This window comes from Urocitellus parryii, chromosome 9 (genome assembly GCF_045843805.1).
Source record: "Urocitellus parryii isolate mUroPar1 chromosome 9, mUroPar1.hap1, whole genome shotgun sequence".
Classification (NCBI taxonomy): Eukaryota; Metazoa; Chordata; class Mammalia; order Rodentia; family Sciuridae; genus Urocitellus; species Urocitellus parryii.
Window position 1 is genome coordinate 21,486,204 of NC_135539.1, and position 22,667 is coordinate 21,508,870.

The 22,667-nt window shown below is 44.9% G+C and overlaps 1 protein-coding gene across 5 annotated transcripts; it reads left to right on the forward strand.

The window, feature by feature from the left end:
- The first annotated feature begins 2,650 nt into the window (after positions 1–2,650).
- Positions 2,651–15,905, forward strand: Stx4 (syntaxin 4). 5 transcript variants are annotated; one of them, XM_026400450.2, is made up of 13 exons: positions 2,651–2,742; positions 9,459–9,592; positions 9,689–10,511; positions 10,689–10,790; positions 10,901–11,000; positions 11,103–11,177; positions 11,764–11,834; positions 13,746–13,854; positions 13,927–14,003; positions 14,225–14,362; positions 15,297–15,407; positions 15,527–15,576; positions 15,660–15,905. In XM_026400450.2, exons 3-13 carry the CDS (start codon positions 10,482–10,484, stop codon positions 15,790–15,792), a joined length of 996 nt encoding a protein of 331 aa, XP_026256235.2. In that variant the 5' UTR covers positions 2,651–2,742; positions 9,459–9,592; positions 9,689–10,481; the 3' UTR covers positions 15,793–15,905. The 5 variants fall into 5 exon arrangements, with proteins under 5 accessions (XP_026256235.2, XP_026256234.2, XP_026256236.2 ...); XM_026400449.2 differs by lacking the exon at positions 2,651–2,742 and adding an exon at positions 3,402–3,550; XM_026400452.2 differs by lacking the exon at positions 2,651–2,742 and adding an exon at positions 3,404–3,550 and having other exon boundaries at positions 15,478–15,576; positions 15,660–15,748.
- The last annotated feature ends 6,762 nt before the right edge of the window (positions 15,906–22,667 follow it).

The window sequence follows — 22,667 nt, forward strand, 5'->3', positions numbered from 1 at the left end:
ACATCTCCCACACACATACACACCTTTCTTTTCTTCTTTTAAGTTTATAGCAGCTTTATTGATAATTGCCCAAACTTGGAAGCAACCAAGATGTTCTTCAGTAGATGAGTGAATAAACAAACTGTAGTACATCCAGATAATGGAATATTATTGAGCACTAAAAAGAAATGACCTATCAAGTCATAAAAAGACACAGAGAAGGGGCTGTGGCTGTGGCTCAGCGGTAGAGTGCTTGCCTAGCACATGTGAGGCACTGGGTTTCATCCTCAGCACCACATAAAAATAAATAAATAAAACAAAGATATTGTGTCCAACTACAACTAAAAATTTTTTAAATAAATAAAAAGACATGGAGGAAAATTAAGTACATATTGCAAAACCAATCTGAAAAGAACTATATACTGTGTGATTTCAAGTATTCAACATTCTTGCAAAGACAAAGTTATGAAGACAGTAAAAAGGTCTGTGGTCTCCACAGGATAAGGGTAAGTAAATGAAGTGCTTGGGACAATAGGGAAGTAAGATTATCCTGTATGATACTATGTGGGATACATGTCATTATGCATTTGTCAAACCATATAAAGTATAACATAAGGAATGAAATCTAATGGAAACTATGGTCTTGAGTTAATAATTACGTAGTTCTGATTCATGAATTGTAACAAACGTACCACAGTCATTCAAAATGTTAATAATAGGGGAAGCTGGATGGAGAACACATGGGAACTCTGTACTTTCAGCTCAATTTTTCTGTAAACCTGAAACTGCTCAAAAAGAAGTTTTATTAATTAAAACAGAACTAAATTTTAGTCTATGATTCTATGTAGCTAAATTTCTGCCCCTGCCCTCCACATTGGGGATTGAACCCAGTGGGGATCGAACCCAGTGGGGATCTGCCATTGAGCTACATAACCAGTCTTTTCATTTTTTATTTTTATTTTGAGACAATATCTTCCTAATTTACCCAGGTTGGCCTCAAACTTGAGATCTTCCCTCCTTAGCATCCCAAGTTGCTGGAATTACAGGAGTGTGCTACTGTGTCTAGTACAGGTAATATCTCTCTCTCTCTCTCTCTCTCTCTCTCTCTCTCTCTCTCTCTCTCTTTGTACAGGGATTGAAGCCAGGGGTGCTTAACCACTGAGCCACATCCCAGTCCTTTTTTTTTTGACACAGGTTCTCGCTAAGTTGCTTAGGGCCTCACCAAGTTGCTGAGGCTGGCTTTGAACTTGCAATCCTTATGCCTCAGCCTCCCAAGTTGTTAGGATTACAACAAGTCAGTTTGTGCCACTGTGTCTAAATTCTTAGTCTGTAGTCAAGGCACCAGGAGACAGTAAGGATGATTAGGACCCAACACAGCAATCACTGGGACACAAATCAATCTAGCTATGACTATCTCCACCTTTTGTCCTTCTTGGTAGAGAGAGAAGGAACTTGTATAGATGTGTGTTCTGTTTTTTGCAAATAGTAGGAAGGCAGAGCTTTATTATATCTGCTTCTTGACAATTGCCTTCAAGTAATATGCTAAAGGGACATATTTTTAAAACACTTTTTTGGACACCCTTATTCTTTCTTTATTTTTTTATGTGGTGTTGAGGATAAAACCCAGTGCCTCACATATACTGGGTGAGCACGCTACCACTGAGCCACAACCCCAGCCCCTAAAGGGACATATTTTGAGGTGGTGTAGTCTGGCCTCCTACAGCATGTTTAAACCAGGTTGCTTATCCTTTCTCAGTGTAATGCTCTGTGGGAAGCCAACCTTACGGGTGACTGAGTTACACTCCCCAGCTGGGTGCTGAGGCGCTCAGTCACAGAAATGGGTGTGTCTTGCTACAGCTCCACGGGTTTAGCTATGCTCACCTGTTCCTTTGTAATCTAACCCCTTGCCCTGTTTAGGATAGAATCTTCCATGGAAGTGCCCTGTGTGTGTCCCCTTCTCTTACTGTGCCCTTGGGTGAGGCCTACCCAGGTGTCAGTCAACCTGTTGACAGTGGACATCATGAAGACAGACTCAGCCCCCTGAAACCTGACCCCTTGCCTCATTTGAATAGCTTCTCCTCAATAAAAGGGGTCAGCGAGTGCTCTTGCTCTCTCTCTTTCTGCAGACCCTTAAGGTCAGAGGAGCCGTCACAGCGACCCCAAAGAAAAAGGTATTTGTGTCTCTTGTGTGGTTATTTCGTGCAACCCAGTTAGCCCAGTTTAACTAGAGTGACCCCTGAGCCTTTTAGTCTCGAGAACAGAAACCCGGCAATGCTCATCAATTTTTTCCTCATCTTCTTATTCCTCTTAGTACACTCAAGGTATCCCCCAGGCCTGGGGATGAGGCAATGCAGGCTGATAACCAGAAGGGATAAACCATCCTCTGGAGAGCATATTATGGCTTGGATCTGAATGTCCCCAAAAGCTCATGTGTTGAAGGCTTGATTCCCAATGCAGCAATTACCAGAGGAGGGGCCATTAGGAAGTGATTGGATCCTGAGGATTCTGACCTCATCTGTGGATTAATCCACTGACAGCTGAATGAACCACTGAGAGGTGATAGAAATTGTACAAGGTGAGGGCGTGTTGGAAGAAGTAGGTCACTAGGGACATGACCTTGGGGACTATATCTTGTCCCTGGCACTCTCCTCTTCTTTCTCTGCTTCAGGGTTGCCATGAGCTGAGAAGCTTTCCTCTGACACACTCTTCTGACAGGACGTTTGCCTTGGAGCCAGCAGACCATGGACTGAAACCTCCAAAACTGTGAGCCAAAATAAACCTTTCTTTCTTCAAGTTGTTTATGTCAGGTATTTTGGTCACAGAGACAAAAAGCTGACTAACACAGCCTGTCAGACACCTAAGCCTGACCTGCAGAGAACACACACTTTTTTTTTTTTCTTATGCAATGGTAAGCCTGATATCCTTATTCTACACTTTCATATTTAAATAATGAATATTTCATATTTCTATGTAGTGAGGCTCCTAATTCTTTTGTAGTTGGACACAATATCTTTATTTATTTTTATGTGGTGCTGAGGATCGAACCCAGTGCCTCATATGTGCAAAGTGGGCGCTCTACCAATGAGCTACAGCCCCAGCTCTCCTAATTCTTTTTTGATAGCTTCAACCTGCTGATCGACAAGTTTCTGATCTATCTCACACAACACCAATAAATACCAGATGTGATAAGTTAAAATTATATTCTCCCATTCTTTGAAGTTGGTATGGATTTGTGACTTGCTTTGAATAGAATATTCTGTAAGTCATGTGCAGATTCATAATAGGACTACAAGAGGTAATGCAGCTTCCACTTTCACCTTCTTGGAACACTGAGGTCACTATGCTATGAATAAACCCAGATGAAGTGTCACATGGAGGGAGTGGCTCAACCACTCCAGCCAAGCTAGCCATCAGAGCTAAGATCCCAGACACATGAGTATGAGTGAACCCATCTTGGATCAGCCCACCCCAGATGACTGTAACCACTTGCGTAGTCCAAGGCAAGACCAGCAGAAAAATCACCCAGCTGCTTTCAGAATCTGTAAAAACAAAAAGTGATTGCTTTAGTCCAGTAAGTAACCCCATGTTTCTGGGGGGTGATTTCTTATGCAGCAGTAGCTAATTAATATAGTGGGAATCTCGTCTGGCTTCTCAGAAGTAGGATTGCTCGTTCAAAGTACATATTCAGTCAGGAATGGTGGCACACACTTGTAATTCCAGCCACTCAGGAGGCTGAGACAGGAGGCTCATATTTTTGAGGTCAGCCATGGCAACTCAACAAAACCCTATCTTAAAATAAACTAAAAAATGGCTGGGGATGTGGCTCAGTGGTAGAGCACCCCTGAATTCAATCTCTAGTACTGTAAAAAAAAATGGAGGGATATGTATGCATTATTTTAGTACTGGGGATTGAACCCAGGGCCTTGTGCATGTTGGGCAAGTGCTCTACCTCTGAGAGACACCTCACCCCTTTTTATTTATTGGTTTATTTTTATCTTAGTGAGATAATGTCTCACTAAGCTGTAAAGGCTGGCCTCAAACTTGCAATCCTCCTGCTTCAGCCTCCCAAGTAGCTCATATTACAGGAATGTGTCTTTGTGCCCAACATATTTATCATTTTGATAAATATTATTTGAGTTGCATTATTTTGCATTCTTACCAATAATGAATGAAGTACTTATTTCCCCACAGTCATGTTGACAAAGTGTCTTGTCAGATTTATGGGCTTAAACTAATACAATAAACACAAAATAGCATTTCAGTATTTTGGGGTTTTTTGTGGATCTGGGGATTTAACCTGGGGATGCTTTATCATTGATCTATATCCCCAGCCCTTTTTATTTTTATTTCGAGACAGGGTCTTGCTAAGTTGCTGAAGCTGGCTTCAAATTTGCCATCCTCGTGCCTCAGCCTCCTGAGTAGCTGGAATTACAGGCATGAGCCACTATACCTGACTTCATCATTACCTTATTTTCATTTCTATTATTAGGAGTGGTGTTATACATCTGCATACATGTTTAAGGCCTATGTATTTTCTTTTTTGTGAACTTTCATGTTCTTTGCCTATTTTTGTTACACTATGAGTCTTTTTTATCAATATGAATAGTAAGGAGATTAGCTATTTGTGTATGATAAGAATTGCATATATATATATAAGATAGTATATATACACATATATTTCCCAATTTATTTTTTGACTTTGCTTATGTTTTTACCATGCAGAATTTTTTTATAGAGACAGATGTATTAATCTTTTCTTTTATAGTTCCTGAATTCTGAGTTGGAGTTGGAAAAGCTGTCCTCATTTTGAGACCTATAAAGGATTTTCCCCTTATTATCTTGTAGTGTTTTAAAAATATTTAAAAATTTTTAGTTATAGATGGACACAATATCTTTTTTTTTTTTAGAGAGAAGGGGGTGGAGAGAGAGAGAGAAAGAATTTATTTATTTATTTTAGTTCTCGGCGGACACAACATCTTTGTTGGTATGTGGTGCTGAGGATCGAACCCGGGCCGCACGCCTGCCAGGCGAGCGCGCTGCCGCTTGAGCCACATCCCCAGCCCTGGACACAATATCTTTATTTTGTTTATTTAGTTTTCCTGTGTGGTGTTAGGGATCAAACCCAGTGCCTCATGCATACTAGGCAAGTGTTCTACCACTGAGCCACAACCCCAACCCATATCTTGTGGTGTTTTTATAAAGCTTATCCTGACAAATAACATTATCCATCTTACTTATTTATTTATTTGCAGCACTGTGGATCTGGACCCAGGGTTTTGCTGTTAGGCAAGTGCTTTACCACTGATCTATATCCTCAGATCTCCCATCACCTTTAGAATAAATTTCAAGGCCAAAATAATGGCATGAGTTAATAGTGTCACTTATCACCCACGTGAAGAGGAAACACAGGAAGACAGGAAACTGGTTTAGGAGGTTTCCAGGGGAAGGTGATACATCCTGTTTTGTGTATGGGCTTCAGATGCCTGTGTGGCCTCCAGGAGGGGACATCCAGGAGGCCAGTGGATTCTGGGATTTGGGATCTGGAGCTCAGGAGAAAGTTTGGGTTGAAGATGCACCTTTGGAGGCAAGCATATGGATGTCAGTTAAAACCATAGGAGTGTGTGTAGAATTTGAAGAGGGGAAGGTCACTCAGATGGAACTCTAAGGAGTAGTCAAGTTCAGGCCCCAGACAGGCTCAAGAAGACAGAACTATGTGGGCTCCATTCATGGATCATGGGGTTTGCACAGAAATAGTCTTGGTGATTGGAGGCCCTTAAGTGACACATGGGTGGATATCTTTCGGTTCTGGAGACAAAGTAAATGAGGAAAGAGGAGGACCAAGAACCTCTCCAAGAGTCAGTTCTAACCCAGCAGGTTTGGAGACTCTGTGACAGGGGAACAGAGGCAGTTCAGTCAGCAAGCACCAGCCCCCTCCTCCCCCCAGATAATCCAAAACATCAATAGGTGGCAGCAAGTCCCCAGAGGTGGTGAAACATGTGGAGCCACCCCTAACTGTATTTTCCTTGGATCATAGTGTAATGGTTAAGAGTACACACCCTATAGTTGCACTATCTGGCTTCAAATCCTAGCTTTGTTATTTACCTATTGTGAAACTTTGGGCAAGTTACTTAACTTCTCTGTGGTCAGTTTTCTTTCCTGTAAAATGAGGACAGTAATAGCATCCATCTTATAGAATTATTACAATTAAATGGGTTAATATTTATAAAATTGTTTATATTGGTGCCTGGTACAAATAAGTACTATATAAATATTAAATGAAAAATGAATAATTCTATTCACTCATGAATATTTATCGACCAGCTAGTATATGTGAAACACTGTTGTAGGTGCTGGAGACACACTAGTGTATAAGGCAGGTAAAAATCCCAGTCCTCATGAAAGATTTTTTTTTTTTTTTTTGTATTGGGGATCGAACCCAGGAGCTTAACTACTGAGCCACATCCCCAGCCCTTTTTTATTTTTTTATTTTGAGTCAGGATCTCGTTAAGTTGCTGAGGGCCTCACTAAATTGCTGAGACTAGCTTTAAACTTACAATCCTCCTGCTAGGACGACAGGCATGTGCCACCATACCTGGCTTCATGAAGTTATTGTTGTTGTTGTTTTATACTCCATTTAATTAATTTATTTTTTAATGTGGTACTGCAGATCAAACCCAAGGCCTCACACATGCTAGGCAAGTGAGTCTATCACCATAGCTCTATCACCACAGTCCCATGAAGTTCTTATCTAGTGAGTGTGGTGGAGATGAAGACAGACAAAATATAAAATAAATAAGCAAAATATACAGTCTGTCAGATCCAAGTGGAGACATGAGAGATGTGCAGGAATTAGTGAGTAGATTAGCACCCAGCAGAGACACTGGGGAATGCTGAAAGCCTCAGAGTACTAACCAACATCATAAAATAGAAAAAATACTTAGATAGCACTGTCCTATAGCAGATCTGCTTATTCTCTTTACTTATGTCATCTCATTTAATCCTTATAGCAAATCTATTTGGTACCACTATTCTTCCCATTTTTCAGATGGGAACTGAGGCACAGAGAGGTTAAGTAACCTGCCTCACAGAGTTAGTAGATGAATGAGCAGGGATCCCTGCCCAGGTCATCTGGCTCCAGTGTGGGTAGGATCATACCTGCAGGTAGAAGGGATAGGACAGTTTGCTAAGCATCAGGACTAGGTGGAGTCTGAGCTTCAGACAGACTGGAAAGAATATATACCCCCAAATACCTACACACCCAAGGCCAATGTACTTAATGCATATTTCAAGGTCACTCAGAGGGACTGGAAGTAACAAAAGGCTCAGTTTCTGAATGGTCTGTCCTCTCTACACACCACTCCGTGCTTAAGTCCAGCTTCTTGTGACCTTTAGTCACCATCCCAAAGTCCTGTAATCCCACCCAGAGACCATATATGAAATAATGAATATCATAATCCTGAGTTGCTTAACAGAGACACCACAACTTCATATTGCAGCTTGGAACCAAGAAAGCAAATCATCAAGCTGGGCGCAGTGGGGCACGCCTGTAATCCCAGTGATTTGGGAGGCTGAGGCTGAAGGATTGCAAGTTTTTAAAGTTAACCTCAGCAATTTAGCGAGGCCCTAAACAACTTAGCAAGACTGTCTCAAAATGGAAAATAGAAAGGGCTAGGGATGTAGTCCAGTGGTAAAGAGCCCCTGCATTAAATCCCCACTACAAAAAAAAAGAAAAAGAAAAAGAAAGAAAGAAAGAGAGAAAGAGGGAGAGAGAGAGAGAGAGAGAGAGAGAGAGAGAGAGAGAGAGAGAGAGAGAGAAAAGGAAGAAAGTCATCAAGAGGCTGAGATACAAAAGTAGATGGGACTCAGGGCCCACAGAGAGCTGGAATGCATAGTAGTAAAATCCCAGAGAGGGGGAAACCCTCATGAATTTACAAGACCCTTCTACATCCTTCCTAACCTCCCTTGACATCATTCAATTCTTACTTTAGGCAATGTAGAAGTTGCCAGACCAAGTTGTCAAATGAGGGAATTGTGTCCCAGAGAGAAGCAATCATTCAAGATCACATACAGTCAGGTGCTCAAGAGTCCTTCCACTTTCAGAGAGAGAGAGAGAGAGAGAGAGAGAGAGAGAGAGAGAGAGAGAAGAAGAAGAAGAAGAAGAAGAAGAAGGAGGAGGAGGAGGAGGGCTGGGGTTGTAGCTCAGTGGTTGAGCACTTGCCTCACATGTGTGAGGCACTGGTTCGATCCTCAGCACCACATAATAAAAAAATAAATTATATATATGGAGGAGGAGAAGGAGGAGAGAAAAGATGTGGGGGCAGCAGCAGGAGGCGAGTGGCAGTTAATTGGAGAGGCACAGGCTAAAACGGAAGACCCAAATGCAGAGAAATTTTTCTTCATGATCTTTAAGGGACCTCACCCTTAGCCTCCTGATAAGCCCTCCAACCCTAAATTCCCTCTGTACATTGATTGGCAGCATCATCTTCATTCCATTTGCAAACTCAGGCGAGCCGAGTTCTAAGGGGAAAAGAAACACCAAAGTCCCTCACTCAGCACTTGACAGTTTCCAACTTCATAATCATTGAACTTCAGAACCTTTATTTTCTTTTTCTTATGGGGGACTGATCCCAGGGGTGTTTAACCTCGGAACCACATCACCAGTCCTTTTTTATATTTTATTAGAGACAGGGTCTCGCTAAGTTACTTAGGGCCTTGCTAAATTGCTGAGGCTGGCTTTGAACTCTCAATCCTCCTGCCTCAGCCTCCTAAACCTTTGGGATTACAGGTGAGCGCCACTGCACTCGGCAAGAGCAGGGCATATTGATAAAGTTGATCCTCCTTTCCATCCCCCTGCTGTTACCCACTGTACAGATCAAGGCCCAGAAGCAAGAAGTGACTCTGCAGTCTGTAGCAACTCAGGCACAAGAATATAGGTTTCCTGACAAGTCCATACTGGAGAGGGACCTTTCCTTCTCTTGCTTGAAATTTTGCATGAGTTCACTGCAAAGAGCTGTACTCTTGACATATGTATATGATCTATGCATTCTTGGCTATGTGGAGACTGAGTGCTTTGGGAACTTCTTCTATAAAATGTAAGTTCCACAAGAGCAGAGATTTTTGTCTGTTAGTCCCTGATGTATCTCCAGTCCCTGTAACAGTGTCTATTCCACAGTATGCCCAATAAATATCACTCAAGTGAATGTATAGAGAGCCAGGTTAGGGAAGTGGCACCGTGAAAGAGCCTAAAGTCTAAAGATCAGGGAACCATGGGCTTCGTCTTCGTATACACGACAGGCTAAAATTCTGTTCAGAAATATTTCGTGAGTACTTTACAGCAGTAGGTACTGAACTTGATGGTGAGGATTTAGATAAGAGCAAGACAGTCATGCTCTGACCTCAAGCGAAGGGTAGGGGTGGGAGGTGTGAGTGGCAAGGAAGCAGCCCGCTCAACATAATACAGACACTTTTTTTTTTCTCAGCCTGAGATGTCCTGAAATGGTCTCACTGATCGGAAATTGGTGAGTGCAGCGGGACTGCAGTGTTCCTGCAGGGCGCCGGCCGCCCACCTGTCAGAGGCTGAGCCAGGAGTATGCGGAAGAAATTTCTGCCTTGGGTGAGGTCACTTTCCACCCCCAGATTCTCTGCCTACTAACCCCTGCAATTCTTTGACGCTGAAGACTTCGGGTCTTGTTATTTTCTGACTTTCAAGGTCCCAAGATGCTGACAGTCCCAATTCTAAGTCTTAAGTCTGCCAACGCTCCTGGTCCCCAAAAGAATACAAGTGAATTCAGGCCAATGTCCCACCACCCACTGCCTCAAAAGGTCTCTGGGATAGTCAGTGCCCTCCGCCCCACCTCTCGGGGGCTGTAGGGGAATAGCTCAGAGCCCGGGTGCCGTGGACGTCGTGAGACTGGTCTCGGAGGCAGCGTTGACAGAGCCGGACACGTGACAGTCAGAGTCACGTTCTGCGGTTTGCGAGGCTGGGACCAAGCTGCTCACGTGACGCGAGGGGCGCCATGGGGTGATGTGAGATGCGGGTCTTTTTCGATTACATAGAAATGACGCATTCCCACCCCTTTTGGCAACAGATTTCCGTTGGAAGAAGCGACGGTTCCGGTAAAGGGGGAGGGCTCTAGCATTGAAGCAGTTTTGCTTCCGTTCGGGGCTCTATAGCTTCCGACCTCGCCTTTCCCTCGGGCGAGGAAGAGACGCGACCTGCTGCGCATGCCCCAACTATCCCAGAGGGGCGGGGCTGAGGCTACGGGAGCGGGAGGGGGGGAAGAAAAGGGAATTCCAACCTGTGGAACTTGGGGGGTCCTGAAGTCGGCTCCTTCCCATTGACTGTGGACAGTGCGAGGGTCAGGGTCTTTGGCGGCTCATGAGGGTGTTGGGGTCCGCAGGGTGAGGGAGGGGGCTGTCAATGCGAGTGGGGTGCGGGACTTCCAAACTTAGAATCTTGAGGCCCTCTGGGCTCAGACGCCGGGGAGAGAGCTCCCGCCGCCATGCGGGACAGGACCCGCGAGCTGAGGCAGGTGAGAAACTGGGGAAGTAGGGTTGGGTGCTGGAGGACCGACTGGATTGCAGGAGCCCTGGTCTTCGGGACAGGGAGGGGTGGCTGATGGCCAGGAAGGAAAATCCCGGAAGACCATGGGTCCTGCGGGGCGAGAACTGCAGCATGAAAATGGTGCCAGTGACTTCGGCCCTGGCAGGGGGATAACAGTTCGGACGATGAGGACAAGGAGCGAGTTGCGCTGGTGGTGCACCCGGGCACAGCTCGGCTGGGGAGCCCAGACGATGAGTTCTTCCAGAAGGTAAGGGGCTGGGGTCTTGGCCTGGATTCTCGAGGGGGTAGGAGGACCGAGGAGCAATGAAATCTGGAGTACCCCAAATCTCTTTCAGCCCTCTCGGTCATCCTTCTTAGGTCCAGACAATTCGGCAGACTATGGTCAAGCTGGAGAATAAAATCCGGGAGTTGGAGAAGCAGCAGGTCACCATCCTGGCCACGCCCCTTCCCGAGGAGAGTAAGCGAAACCCCGGGTGTACGCATGCTCAGCCCAATGGATTGTGGGGGTTGTAGTTAAGTGGGGGCTGTGGTTGGGGAATCAAGGCCTTCTCTTGTTTAGGCATGAAGCAGGACCTGCAGAACCTGCGTGATGAGATCAAACAGCTGGGAAGGGAGATCCGCACTCAGCTGAAGGGTGAGCTCCTAGGTCCTCCCTTCCCTTTGGTTCTTCCCTGTTCCTGGTATGTCTGTGGAGTTTTGCCTCTGAGAGGCCAGTGATACATCCAGGTCACACAGCAGCCTGGGTCTAGAATCTCTGTGCCCTGGCATCCAGTCCACTGTACTTTTCATAATATATGCCTGCTTTTCAGGTTCCTTTATTTAGAATGAAACCATTTACTCCTATAGTTCTTGCTGCTCAATGTGCATTCTTTGGGTTTTGTTATGAGTGTTCTTCATACTCATGGGAACTCACTGATGTAATGCAAGGAAAAATAAACTTTCTGTTGCCAGAGGCTCAAAATTGGTGTCCCCCCCCCACCCCATGGTGTTGGGAATCTAATCCAAGACCTTGTGTATACTGTGCATACATTTTACCACTGAGCAACACCCCCAACCCCTAGTCATTTTATCATAAGTTATAGTTCCCTAAAAAATTCCCCAGAAATGAGAAGCTCCCTATTAGGTAGCTGTGATCTGGCTGTGGCCCTTTTTCCTGGTTTCCAATTTCCAGAAGTCTTGAGTCAATATCCTTTTCTCTGGACTCTTGCGTCTTCCCACAGCCATAGAGCCTCAGAAGGAGGAAGCTGATGAGAATTCTAACTCCGTCAACACGAGAATGAGAAAAACCCAGGTGGGTTTATTTTTCCTAGAACTAGGACATTTCAGTAAGTGGTTCATAAATCATTAAATGGCAGCTGTATGAAGGAAGGGCCCTTTAGAGATCCTTGAATCTTAACCTGATGATTTTCCAAATAGGGAGCTGAGGCTCAGAAAGGGAAAGTATTCACTTAAGGTGAAGAACCTAGTTTTCCTGATATAAAATCTATTATAACACCCTGCTTTCTTCTCCATTCAGTGAATTTCTTTGTTCCTAGACATGACCTTGGCTTGCCTATAGGAGACATACTTTCAAGAAATGAGATGGGGAATATGGGTTGATTAGGGAGCAAACACATTATTCATGTATGACTTGGTGACTCTGCACAGACAAAGAGAAGGAGAAGTCAGAAATGACTGGCAACTACATGGCAGGGACATCCTTGGCCCCATGGACAGTATTCAAGAAATCAGGAAGAGGAACTTTGCTAGGGCAGCACTGAAGAGGAACTTCACTGGGATGACATCTTAGTAAGGAGATTTGAAGTGATTTGACTGGCTCCCTCTGGGTGTCCAGTGAGAAGTGGCTTGGGGTTCTTGGAGGTTAGGGTTGAAGTTGGTGGACCCAGAGCTCAACAAAGGTCCCAAATCAAAGATGAAGAGGTTGGAGCATTTTGAAAGGGTGCAGTTGAGTCCAGGAGAGCAGATATATCTCTGAAGAAAGAATTCTAAAGGATGAGCTTATTTAAAATATCAGTGGAAGAACAAGGTGGAACAAAATGCCCCGGAGAGGATGTTTTAGGGAGAACCTAAAGCATGGTGATCTCTAGTTTAAGCAGTGAGACTGGCATTCAGCAAGCATTCACAAACATACATTGATTGCTCACTGAGTGCTGGACCCTTTTTAAACCAAAAATCCCTAATTTGAGGGACTTATATTTTAGTGGGGCAGGACAATTGCCATAATAATAAAAACACAATAAGTATTAAGGACAAAAGAGTAGGGGAAGAGGGTCAAAGAGTGCTGAGAAGGTAGGGTTGCAATTTTAGTGAGGTAGACGGCTGACAGTAGTGTTCGGTGGTAGTGCTTGTGCTTAGGATGTTCAATCTCCAATCCCTAGAGCCACAAAAAAAGATTTTAAAAAAGATGGAGAAAAGCTGGGCGCCGTTGCACATGTCTATAGTCCCAATGGCTTGGGAGGCTGAGACAGGAGGACCATGAGTTCAAAGCCAGCCTCAGCAAAAGCAAGGCACTAAGCAACTTAGTAAGACTCTGTCTCTAAATAAAATATTTAAAAAATAGATCTGGGGATGTGGTTCAATGATCGGGTGCTCCTGAGTTCAATCCCCAGTACCCCCCAACCTCAAAAAAAAGGAAGAGAAAGCTTCATTCAGAATGTGACATTGGAACAAAGATTAAAAGATGTTTGTGGGGGCTGGGGATGTGGCTCAGCGGTAGCGCGCTCGCCTGGCGTGCGTGCGGCCCGGGTTCGATCCTCAGCACCACATACCAACAAAGATGTTGTGTCCGCCGAGAACTAAAAAATAAATATTAAAAATTCTCTCTCTCTCTCTCTCTCTCTCTCTCTCTCCTCTCTCACTCTCTCTTTAAAAAAAAAAAAAAGATGTTTGTGGGGAATAAGCATACTAGACAGAAGAAGCAGTGAATTCAAAGGCTAGTAGTGGAAGTAAGGAATAAGGAACATTCTGGAGGGAAGGAGGAGATAAGGTCAGAGAGTTACTGGGGTCAGAGCAGATCATGTAGGGCCATTTAGGCCTTGGTTAGGGCTTTGGCTTTCACTCAGAAGTGAGGGAGCCTGTCAGGGTGGTTAAGGCAGTAGGCACCTCATGACAGGTCATGTTTGCTCACTATATCCTTGAGATGCTGAGGCCCAGAGAGGCAGGGATCCTCCTGAGGTGCCCAGCTTGTATTCTCCATCCTTAGCATGGGGTCCTGTCCCAGCAATTTGTGGAGCTCATCAACAAGTGCAACTTGATGCAGTCTGAATACCGGGAAAAGAACGTGGAGCGCATACGGAGGCAGCTGAAAATCAGTGAGTTGGAGCTCTAGACCTGTGGTGTCGGGTAATGCTGACCCAGCTCTGAGCTGGCCTTTTCTTTTACAGCCAATGCTGGAATGGTTTCTGATGAGGAGCTGGAGCAGATGCTGGACAGTGGGCAGAGTGAGGTGTTTGTATCCAATGTGAGTGGCCATGGCCATCTTCCCTCTGCTGGGCCTCCCATTTTCTTTGATCCCTGGTGCCTTTTGACTCAGGGCATACTGCGGCCCATTATGGAGTCGCTCATCAGGTTCCTGACTTTGCTCCTTGGCTAGGGGACTGCCCCAAAAACCCAACAGGAGCTTCTGACCTGTTGCTGGTCACTCTGTGATCTATTCCCTCTCTTCTGTCCACACCCCCCCAGATACTGAAGGACACACAGGTGACTCGACAGGCCCTAAATGAGATTTCAGCTCGGCATAGTGAGATCCAGCAGCTTGAACGCAGTATCCGTGAGCTTCATGAGATCTTCACTTTTTTAGCAACTGAGGTGGAGATGCAGGTGGGTACTGTGGGCAGCCCTCAGATGGGAGGCTATGCATAGTCAGAGCTTCCAGTCTCAACCTGGGACCAATCTCTCCACCCTTAGACTCTTTCCTGGGCTTTTGTGCTCTTCCAGGCTTGGCCATGTCTCAGGTGGCCCCTACTTCCATCCCTACCCAAATCCCCAGAATTGTGCCCACCTCCACTGCTACCCAGATGGCCACTCCTTTGTACATAACCTCCCATCCATCTCTCCAATTTGCACCTACCCCAGGTATGGCCTCAATCATGGCTCCTCCACTACCAACAGAACCCACCTTCATGATTCTAAGAGCTCCCAAGTTTCCCCCTAGAGGACCTGCCTTCTAAAATTTGAGCAAGGTTGGGGTGTCAGTGGTATTCCTCTGGCCCATTGTAGGAGCTGAGGTAAGCTTCCAGCCCTGTCCTTGAGGAGCTGACCTCAGTAGTGCTACAGTCAATGCCCTTTTGCAGCTGGGAGTCATGGGAAAGGGCTTTCATTCAGTAGGAGTACCAGGACCTGAAGGCTGGTAGTGCCAGGAGGAGGCAGTAACAGGGAGGGCTGCATAGCAGCTGGGAAACAGACATAGAAGAATGGATGAATTCAGATAGTTTGTAAGGGGACAAAAGTTCAATATCTGTGAAAAAGGTAGGAGCCATTTGAGGCCCGTGGCTCCATCCCGCCCCTGCAAACGGAGGTTGTATGGAATAAGGGAACAGGGGAGAAGGGACCACATTGATTGAAGGGGGCCAGGAAGCCATCCTTAGGAGTCAGAACTTTTATCAGATCTGGGTCCTGCCATATCTTCTTTAGTGCAGTTTTTTTTTTCTAGGACTGTCCTTTAGTCATTTGCATCTGGGGTGGGCAAAGGAGTTGCTGAGCCCCCCTTGCTTGGTCATCCCTCTCTCCCTGAATCATTCTATTTTCTGAGCAGGGGGAGATGATCAACCGGATAGAAAAGAACATCCTGAGCTCAGCAGACTATGTGGAACGTGGGCAGGAACATGTCAAGAAAGCTCTGGAGAACCAGAAGAAGGCGAGGAAGGTGAGCCTCCAGCCCTGGCCCCAGCCCCAAGTGTTCCTGAATGATTTTCCTGACTCCTCTTCTCCCACAGAAAAAAGTCATGATTGCCATCTGTGTGTCCATCACTGTTCTCATCCTAGCTGTCATCATTGGCATCACCACAGCAGTTGGATAATGTTGCTCATTCTTGGTGAGATATGGTGGGCTTGCCCTGTCCCTGGCACCAGCCTTCCCACCTCCCCTCAGACCCTCTTCTCCCTCCTTCCCTTGCAGGTATGGGGAGTACCAGGGACTGGGGCCTGGCCTTCTCTCCCATCAGCTGTGGGGGCAGGGCAGAGTCTCCAGCTGGACCCCTGTCTGGACACTGGCCCCTGCGCAAAGGGGCAGATGGTTCTTTCAGGATTGACAGCTGCTTATTCGGGGGGCCTCCCCCTTCAGGCCATGATGCCTGGGGAAGGGCCTGTAGTGTCCTGTTTGACTGGGACACATGGTTTTGTAAAAAAATTAAAAAATCTTGGAGACCCCTGTGCATGTGTGTTCCTAGAAGGATTGGCCCAGGGCTTCCACTGTCTAGCTTCCCACCTCCTGTCCACTCCTGGGGCCAGGCTCAGTTAGACAGGCTCAGATCAGAGTGCCCTAGGTGTTGTGACCACAGCGGACTGGCTCTGTCCTTCTGCTCTCCCACAGAATGGATAGAGTGTGTTGGGAAGAGATTCTGTATGGCTCCCAGCTCATACTGTGCCCCCACTATGAGTACATATACCTGAATTGATGAGCTTATCAGGCAAGGCTGGAACCAGGTGAAGTGTGTGTGTGTGTGTGTGTGTGTGTGTGTGTGTGTGTGTGTGAGAGAGAGAGAGAGAGAGAGAGAGAGAGAGAGAGATATTAGTAGTGTCCCTGAGGCCAAAAGGAAGAGGCATCATGAAAAAGTAATTGAGTAACTGAGGCTGTTACTTTGGGTACAGTGGTCAGGAAGGTCTGGTCTCAGAGGGGACATTTATTTTGAATGGTAAATGAGAAGGATTCAGTTATAGAAAGATGCAGCCAAAGAGACTGCCAGGCAATCTCAGCAACCTAGGCCCTTTACCTAAAAGGCATTGCTTTTTATGAGTTCAACTTAGAGAGCCATGACCCCAGAACAGCATACCTGATTACTGCAAGGTTACCAGGTGGAAGGAGGTAGAAGAGTCAGAAGAGCAAGGACCCTGATTTCCATAAGACATTTGAACTACAAACCCTAACTCAATTCTAAGCATTCCTAGTCCACATGCTTCATTTCTGGAGAAGGATGTGGCTCCTGTCCCAGAAACTTGGTTTCAAAGGGTAAGCCGATTCCTGGCTCTGATGCCTGGTTGGAATAGGGGTGTGCTTGGCTCCGGTCCCCAAGGTCTGGGGGCGGAGTTTTAGTGGCCCAGTCCATCCCACTTTCAATCCCACAGGCTGCTACTGCCCCTTGCGGCTCAGGCCATCCAGCTGCAGGATGTACCAAGAATTGGGGAATGGATACATGTGGTGTCATTGGTGCATTTGGTGTGACGCCTGGATCTGAGTTGGGGGAGGGACTGGAGGGCAGGACTGGGTGCAAGGATTGGAACAAGCTAATGGGGGCCTGCTCTCCCTCCACCTGTGGCAGGGTAGCTGCCTGCAGCACCTACCTATGGCCCTAGAGTGGCAACTGACAACACCTGTATCTGGTCAGAGATCTCTAGCATCTTGGCCAGCAGTTTGTGTGTGGGGTGGGGGGTGAGCTGAGGCATTGGCTTGGTTGCAACTGGAAAAGATTGGCTAGCGGACTAAGGGGTGGTCATCTTTGCTCCTTGGTATTAAATAATTCTTAGATCTAGGAAGTTGATATGGGGAGGACTTCCAAGTGAGTCCACAGACAGGCAAAAGTGGTTGGATCACAGAGCTCCAGGGGCAAGATGAAACTTCCAAAAGAGGAGGGAGGAATTGTGGAGGGATTTGCAGGGGTAGTGAATTAAGGACTTTACAACAAAGAGCTTCCCATTCCCAAGAGTGTGCAAACCCAACCTAGATGACCTCTCTGTGGGGAAGCTGTGAGTGGGAGGATCCTGTCCCAATACCAGACTGAATTTGGACTTGAGGCGTCTGGGCTTCCCTGATTCTCCACCTCTTCCCCCTGTGGCCTGCATCTCCAGGGGAATTCTTTCCAGTTGGCTGCCTTTGTCCTCTCTCACCTCTCTGCCTTCAGAGTAAAACCACAAAATCTGTGGCATCTACGGGGATCTGATTCTCTGGGAATCCACATCTATATAGCTGGATGTTCTTGTACTAATCAACATGTTAGTGCTTCTTTGCTGTGCTGGACAGTGTCACCCCTGAAACAGAGATCACCTGTCTCACCCAGAAAACCATTCAGAACCTCCTGGAAGAGGTGAATAGATGCTCAGTAGTTTGAACTTCTGTGGATTGTGGGGACGCATGAATGGTTTGAAGAGGTGAGTAAAAGTGAACAGACCTGGCAGGCAAGTTTGAAAGTGGACCAATGCACCAGAGCTCCCACAGGTTTCCCTGTGTACACACCATTCCCTGTGGGACACTGACCTTAGGAAAGAGCCAAGAGGAGGTAGATATTGTATTGAAATCCTGGTGTGGTTGCTTTGCTTTAGCTTAACTTTCAAGGAACAGACTATGGGTTAACTGTAACTTTTTCAAATCTACCTGTTTACAGTCTAGCTGCAACTTACTCAATATTTGTGGTTCAATTTCCCAAGAAGCTGGTCTAGTCCACTCTCCAGGTCAGGCTACATTGACCTGCCTAGGAATTGTCTGTCCTTGAGTCATGACTTTATTCTTGGCCAAGATGTATGTAGGGTGCTACATGGTACCGAATGCTGTAGTGGAGTGTGTATGTGGTGGATGGAGGAGTGAATAAGATCAGTGATTGACGTCTTTGGTACAGCCCTGTAGCAGATAGAATTATTGTTTCAAATATTTATTGTCCTTCCCTACTGGGCCTCTCACTATAGGATAGTTATACACTCATGCCCCACTGACAGTAGTGGGGCTATGTGCCTTGGCTTTCTTTGCCAATGGAATATGAGTAGAAAGGTAAAGTATCACTTCCAAACATGAGCTGTGTGTGGTGGCACATGCTTATAAATCCTATCTAATGGGGAGACAGGCAGGAGGATCACAGGTTCAAGAGCAGCCTCTGCAATTTAGTGAGACCTGTCTCAAAAAGTAAAAAAGGAGGCTGGGATGTAACTCAGTGGTAGAGCCCTTCTGGGTTCAATCCCAAGTACAAACAAACAAAAAACAAAAATAAAAACATTCCACAAAATAGTCTGGCAGCTTCCCTTGTCTTTTCCCTCTGTCATGAGCCTGGCAATTTCTAGATCTAGAATTCTCTTTGAGCTTGGAACTCACAATGAAATGACATGAAACTAGGCTGTAGCCAGCCCACATGTAAGATGATGTGTAATGTGAAAAACATGTTTCTGCAGTTGGCTACTGATGTATTGAAGTTGTTCATCACCATATTATAATTAGTTTTAAAACTGTTACAGAATTAATACCAAAATTGGGGTGCTGCTACAACAACAAAAACAAAATAAGCCTAAATTATGTGGCATTGGCTTTGAGCTAGACAGTGACTGGTAAAAAACTACTATTGGAAGTTGGGAGAATGGTGATACTTGTTTTGTAGTCATGAAGCATCTTGTTAAACTAAACTGGGAATAACCAAGAATATAATAATGACTAAATGACTTTAGGGCTTTAGGCAAAAAAATATTAAAATAGCATTCATTGGCCACTGTTAGGTGCATTGACAGATTACTGTAAGAAAATAACAACTCAGAAAAATTGGTGAGTTTTTTTTAATTTGTTTTTTAGTTGTAGTTGGTACAATATCTTTTTTTTTGTACAATATCTTTATTTATTTATTTTTATGTGGTGCTGAGGATCCGACCCAGTACCTTACACATGCAAGACAAGTGCTCTACCACTGAGCTACAGCCCTGCCCCCAAATTGTTGAGTTTTTAAGCAGAAATGAAAGAGAATAAAGAAACTCCACTTTCCCCCACCCCAGTAATGGAGATTGAACCCAGGGGCACTTTACCACTGAGTTACATCCTCAGCTGTTTTAATTTTTTATTTTGAGACAGCATCTTTCTAAATTGCCCAGGCTGACATGAAACTTGTGATTCTCCTGCCAAGCTAGGAGTGTGTGTGTGTGTGTGTGTGTGTGTGTGTGTGTGTGTGTTAGTTACTGGGGATTGAACCCAAGGGTGCTCTACTACTGAGCTACATCCCCAGCTCTTTTTATATTTTACTTTGAGACAGGGTCTCGCTAAATTTCCCATGCTGACCTCAAACTTGTGATCATCCTGCCTGTCTTAGTCTCCTGAGTCACTGAGATTACAGGTGTGCACCACAGTGCCTAGCCATATGACACACTTTTTTTTTTTATTAGTTGTTGATGGACCTTTATTTTATTTATTTACATATGGTGCTAGAATCGAACCCAGTGCCTCCCACATGCTAGGCAAGCGCTCTACCACTGAGCCCCAGCCCCAGCCCGTGATACACATTTTTAACCAGAAAAAGATACAACTAGCTGGATGCGGTGGCACACAGGCAGGAGGATTGTGAGTTCAAAGCCAGCCTCAACAAAAGTGAGACCCTGTCTCTCTAAATAAAATACAAAATAGGGCTGAGGATGTGGTCACGTGCTCCTGAGTTCAATTCCTGATAGCTCTCCCTCCAAAAAAAAAAACTAAATTCAGGTGCATGACACATGCTGCCTATAATCCCAGATAATTGAGAGGCAGAGCCATTAGGATCACAAGTTCAAGGCCATCTTGGGTAGTTTAGTGAGACCCTGTCTCAAATTTTAACGAATTAAAAAAGGGAGAGGATGTATCTCAATGTTAGAGCACTTACCTAGAGTGTGTGAGGCCCTGGGTTCAATTCCCAGCACCAAGAAAAAAAAAAAAAAAAGATAAAACTGACAAAATTTTATGAAAACTCATTTTTGTGACAAGGGCCAGCCACATCAAGTGTATTATGTCTTTTGTAAAAACCTCTGAATTTATTAAAGTGGTTCCTAAAGCTGGGTAAAGTGCCACATGCCTATAATCCCAGTGAGTTGTGAGGTGGAGGCAGAAAGATTGCAAGTTGGAGGCTGGCAACTTAGACTGTAACTCAAAGTAAGAAATAAATCCAGTGTGGTCAAGGAGAATAAATGAAAGAGGATTGTCCACTCCAAGGACCAAATATGAAGAATGAATCAAGAAACTATTCCCAGGAAGCAGTTCTAGGGAAAGGTGAGGGTCATTCTCAATATCTACCCTGCTAAATTTTAGATTTACTATGGACCAGTAACTGCTGCATCTCCCATTTGTCCCTGTGAATGGGAGCATGTACTGTTGTTTTCCTGTCCTTGTTCTACTATTTTCCTTTTTTGGTACTGGGGATTGAACTCCAGGCCTTGCACATGTCGGGCAAGCATTCTACCACTAAATTATATCCCAAACCCCTTATTCTACTTTATATGTTGGGGGTATGTGTGTGTGTTGGGAGGCAGGGACACAGATGTCTCTCTCTCTCTCTCTCTCTCTCTCTCGTCTCTGGATCAAGGGAAGCCACATCTAGACATGATATAGAGATTTGTAAAGATCTGTCATGATTAGATGGGTCATTTGAGAAGTCTTTCTTGGGGAGGGGATGCATTTGTTTTGTATGTGGAAAACAAGACAAAGGCAATAATTGTGATGAAGAAGAAGGTTTTATAATTGTTCAAAAACATTCACTGACGCTTTCTATGGGGCTCAATCACATGGAAAGATTATTCCTACTCCACTGACGTCACGTTTGGATATATGGCATGCTTTAGCCAGTGGAACTTGAGTGGAAATGACATATACCGGGAAAAAAAAAGCCATCACAGGCCAGGCATAGTGTTGCACACCTGTAATCCCAGCAGCTGGGAAGGCTGAGGCAAGAGAATCCAGGTTCAAAGACAGTCTCAGCAACTTAGTGAAGCCCTAGGTAACTTAGCAAGACTCTGTCTCAGAATAAAAAATAGACTGGGGATGTGGCTCAGTGATTAAGTGCCCCTGGGTTCAATTCCTGATACCAAAATAATGATAATAAATTTTTTAAAAAAGTGTCATCATGGGGGTGGGGGTACTAGGGTTGTGGCTCAGCAGTATAGTGCTCATCTAGCACGTGTGAGGCCCTGGGTTCGCTCCTCAGCACCACATATAAATAAATAAATAAATAAAGTAAAGGTATTGTGTCCAAGTATAACTAAAAAATAAATTTTAAAAATTCTTAAAAAAAAAAGAGTCATCACAGGGTTGAGGCGGTGGCTCAGTGGTAGAGTGCTTGCCTAGCATGTGTGAGGCACTGGGTTTGATTCTTAGCATCACATACAAGTAAATGAATAAAATAAAGATCCATACATCCAAAAAAAATATATTTAAGAAAAAGAGCCATCAGAGAGTCTGCCACCTTTCCTCACTTTTCTCTGTTGAGATAGAAAGTTCCAGATTGAGTTGTTCCTTAAGATTGGATTCTGGAATAAAGATGGCATAGACTTAGGAGAAAGTAACCCAGTGGTAGAGCACTTACCTAGCATGTGCAAGGCTGTGGGTTCAATTCCCAGCAAAACACACACACACACACACACACACACACACACACACACACACACGATGGTACAGAACAGAAGGGTAGCTGTCCTGTGGAAGACACCAAGTTATACTCTGTCAGAAATATGTATTTGTTGTGAGCCACTGAGATATTTGGGTTGTTGTTACTGAAGCAAACTTGATCCTGGCTGATTAATAAAAGTTCCCTACAAACTTTAAAGCCTCCTCTACTCGGTTCTCCTTTTCCATCACTATGATAATTTGCATACCATAATGAACTTTAGTGATATTATGATGTCTGAGCCTTTTCCCCCTGTTTAGGTCCTATCCAACGAAGCTTCTTGATTCTTACTGGCTCTTTGTAACTAGTGGCAGCTGCTCATGTGGATGAAAAAATAACCTTGGAGGATAGGGTGGGCCCAGATCTTCTAGCATTACATCAACCTCACATATATCCTAAGACCATGGTGGCACCCTTGCAGAAGAGCTGCAAGAAGGAAAAAAAGAAAAGTAAAGCCGAAACTTGCCTTAATTCCACAGATATCCACCCTTCAAAACAATGTCAACATAATGGATAGTAAGTGGGAATCCTACATTAGTTTGCATAGTATGGATACAGCTTCATGAAATAGAGACCCAGAATAACTGTGCCTTAAACAA

Excerpts from the sequence above, each read along its gene's own strand:
- Stx4 (XM_026400450.2), top strand. The coding sequence starts at position 10,482 with ATGCGGGACAGGACCCGCGAGCTGAGGCAG. Across the intron at positions 10,791-10,900 it reads ACGATGAGTTCTTCCAGAAG|GTCCAGACAATTCGGCAGAC; the intron begins GTAAGGGGCTGG and ends CATCCTTCTTAG. Across the intron at positions 11,001-11,102 it reads CACGCCCCTTCCCGAGGAGA|GCATGAAGCAGGACCTGCAG; the intron begins GTAAGCGAAACC and ends TCTCTTGTTTAG.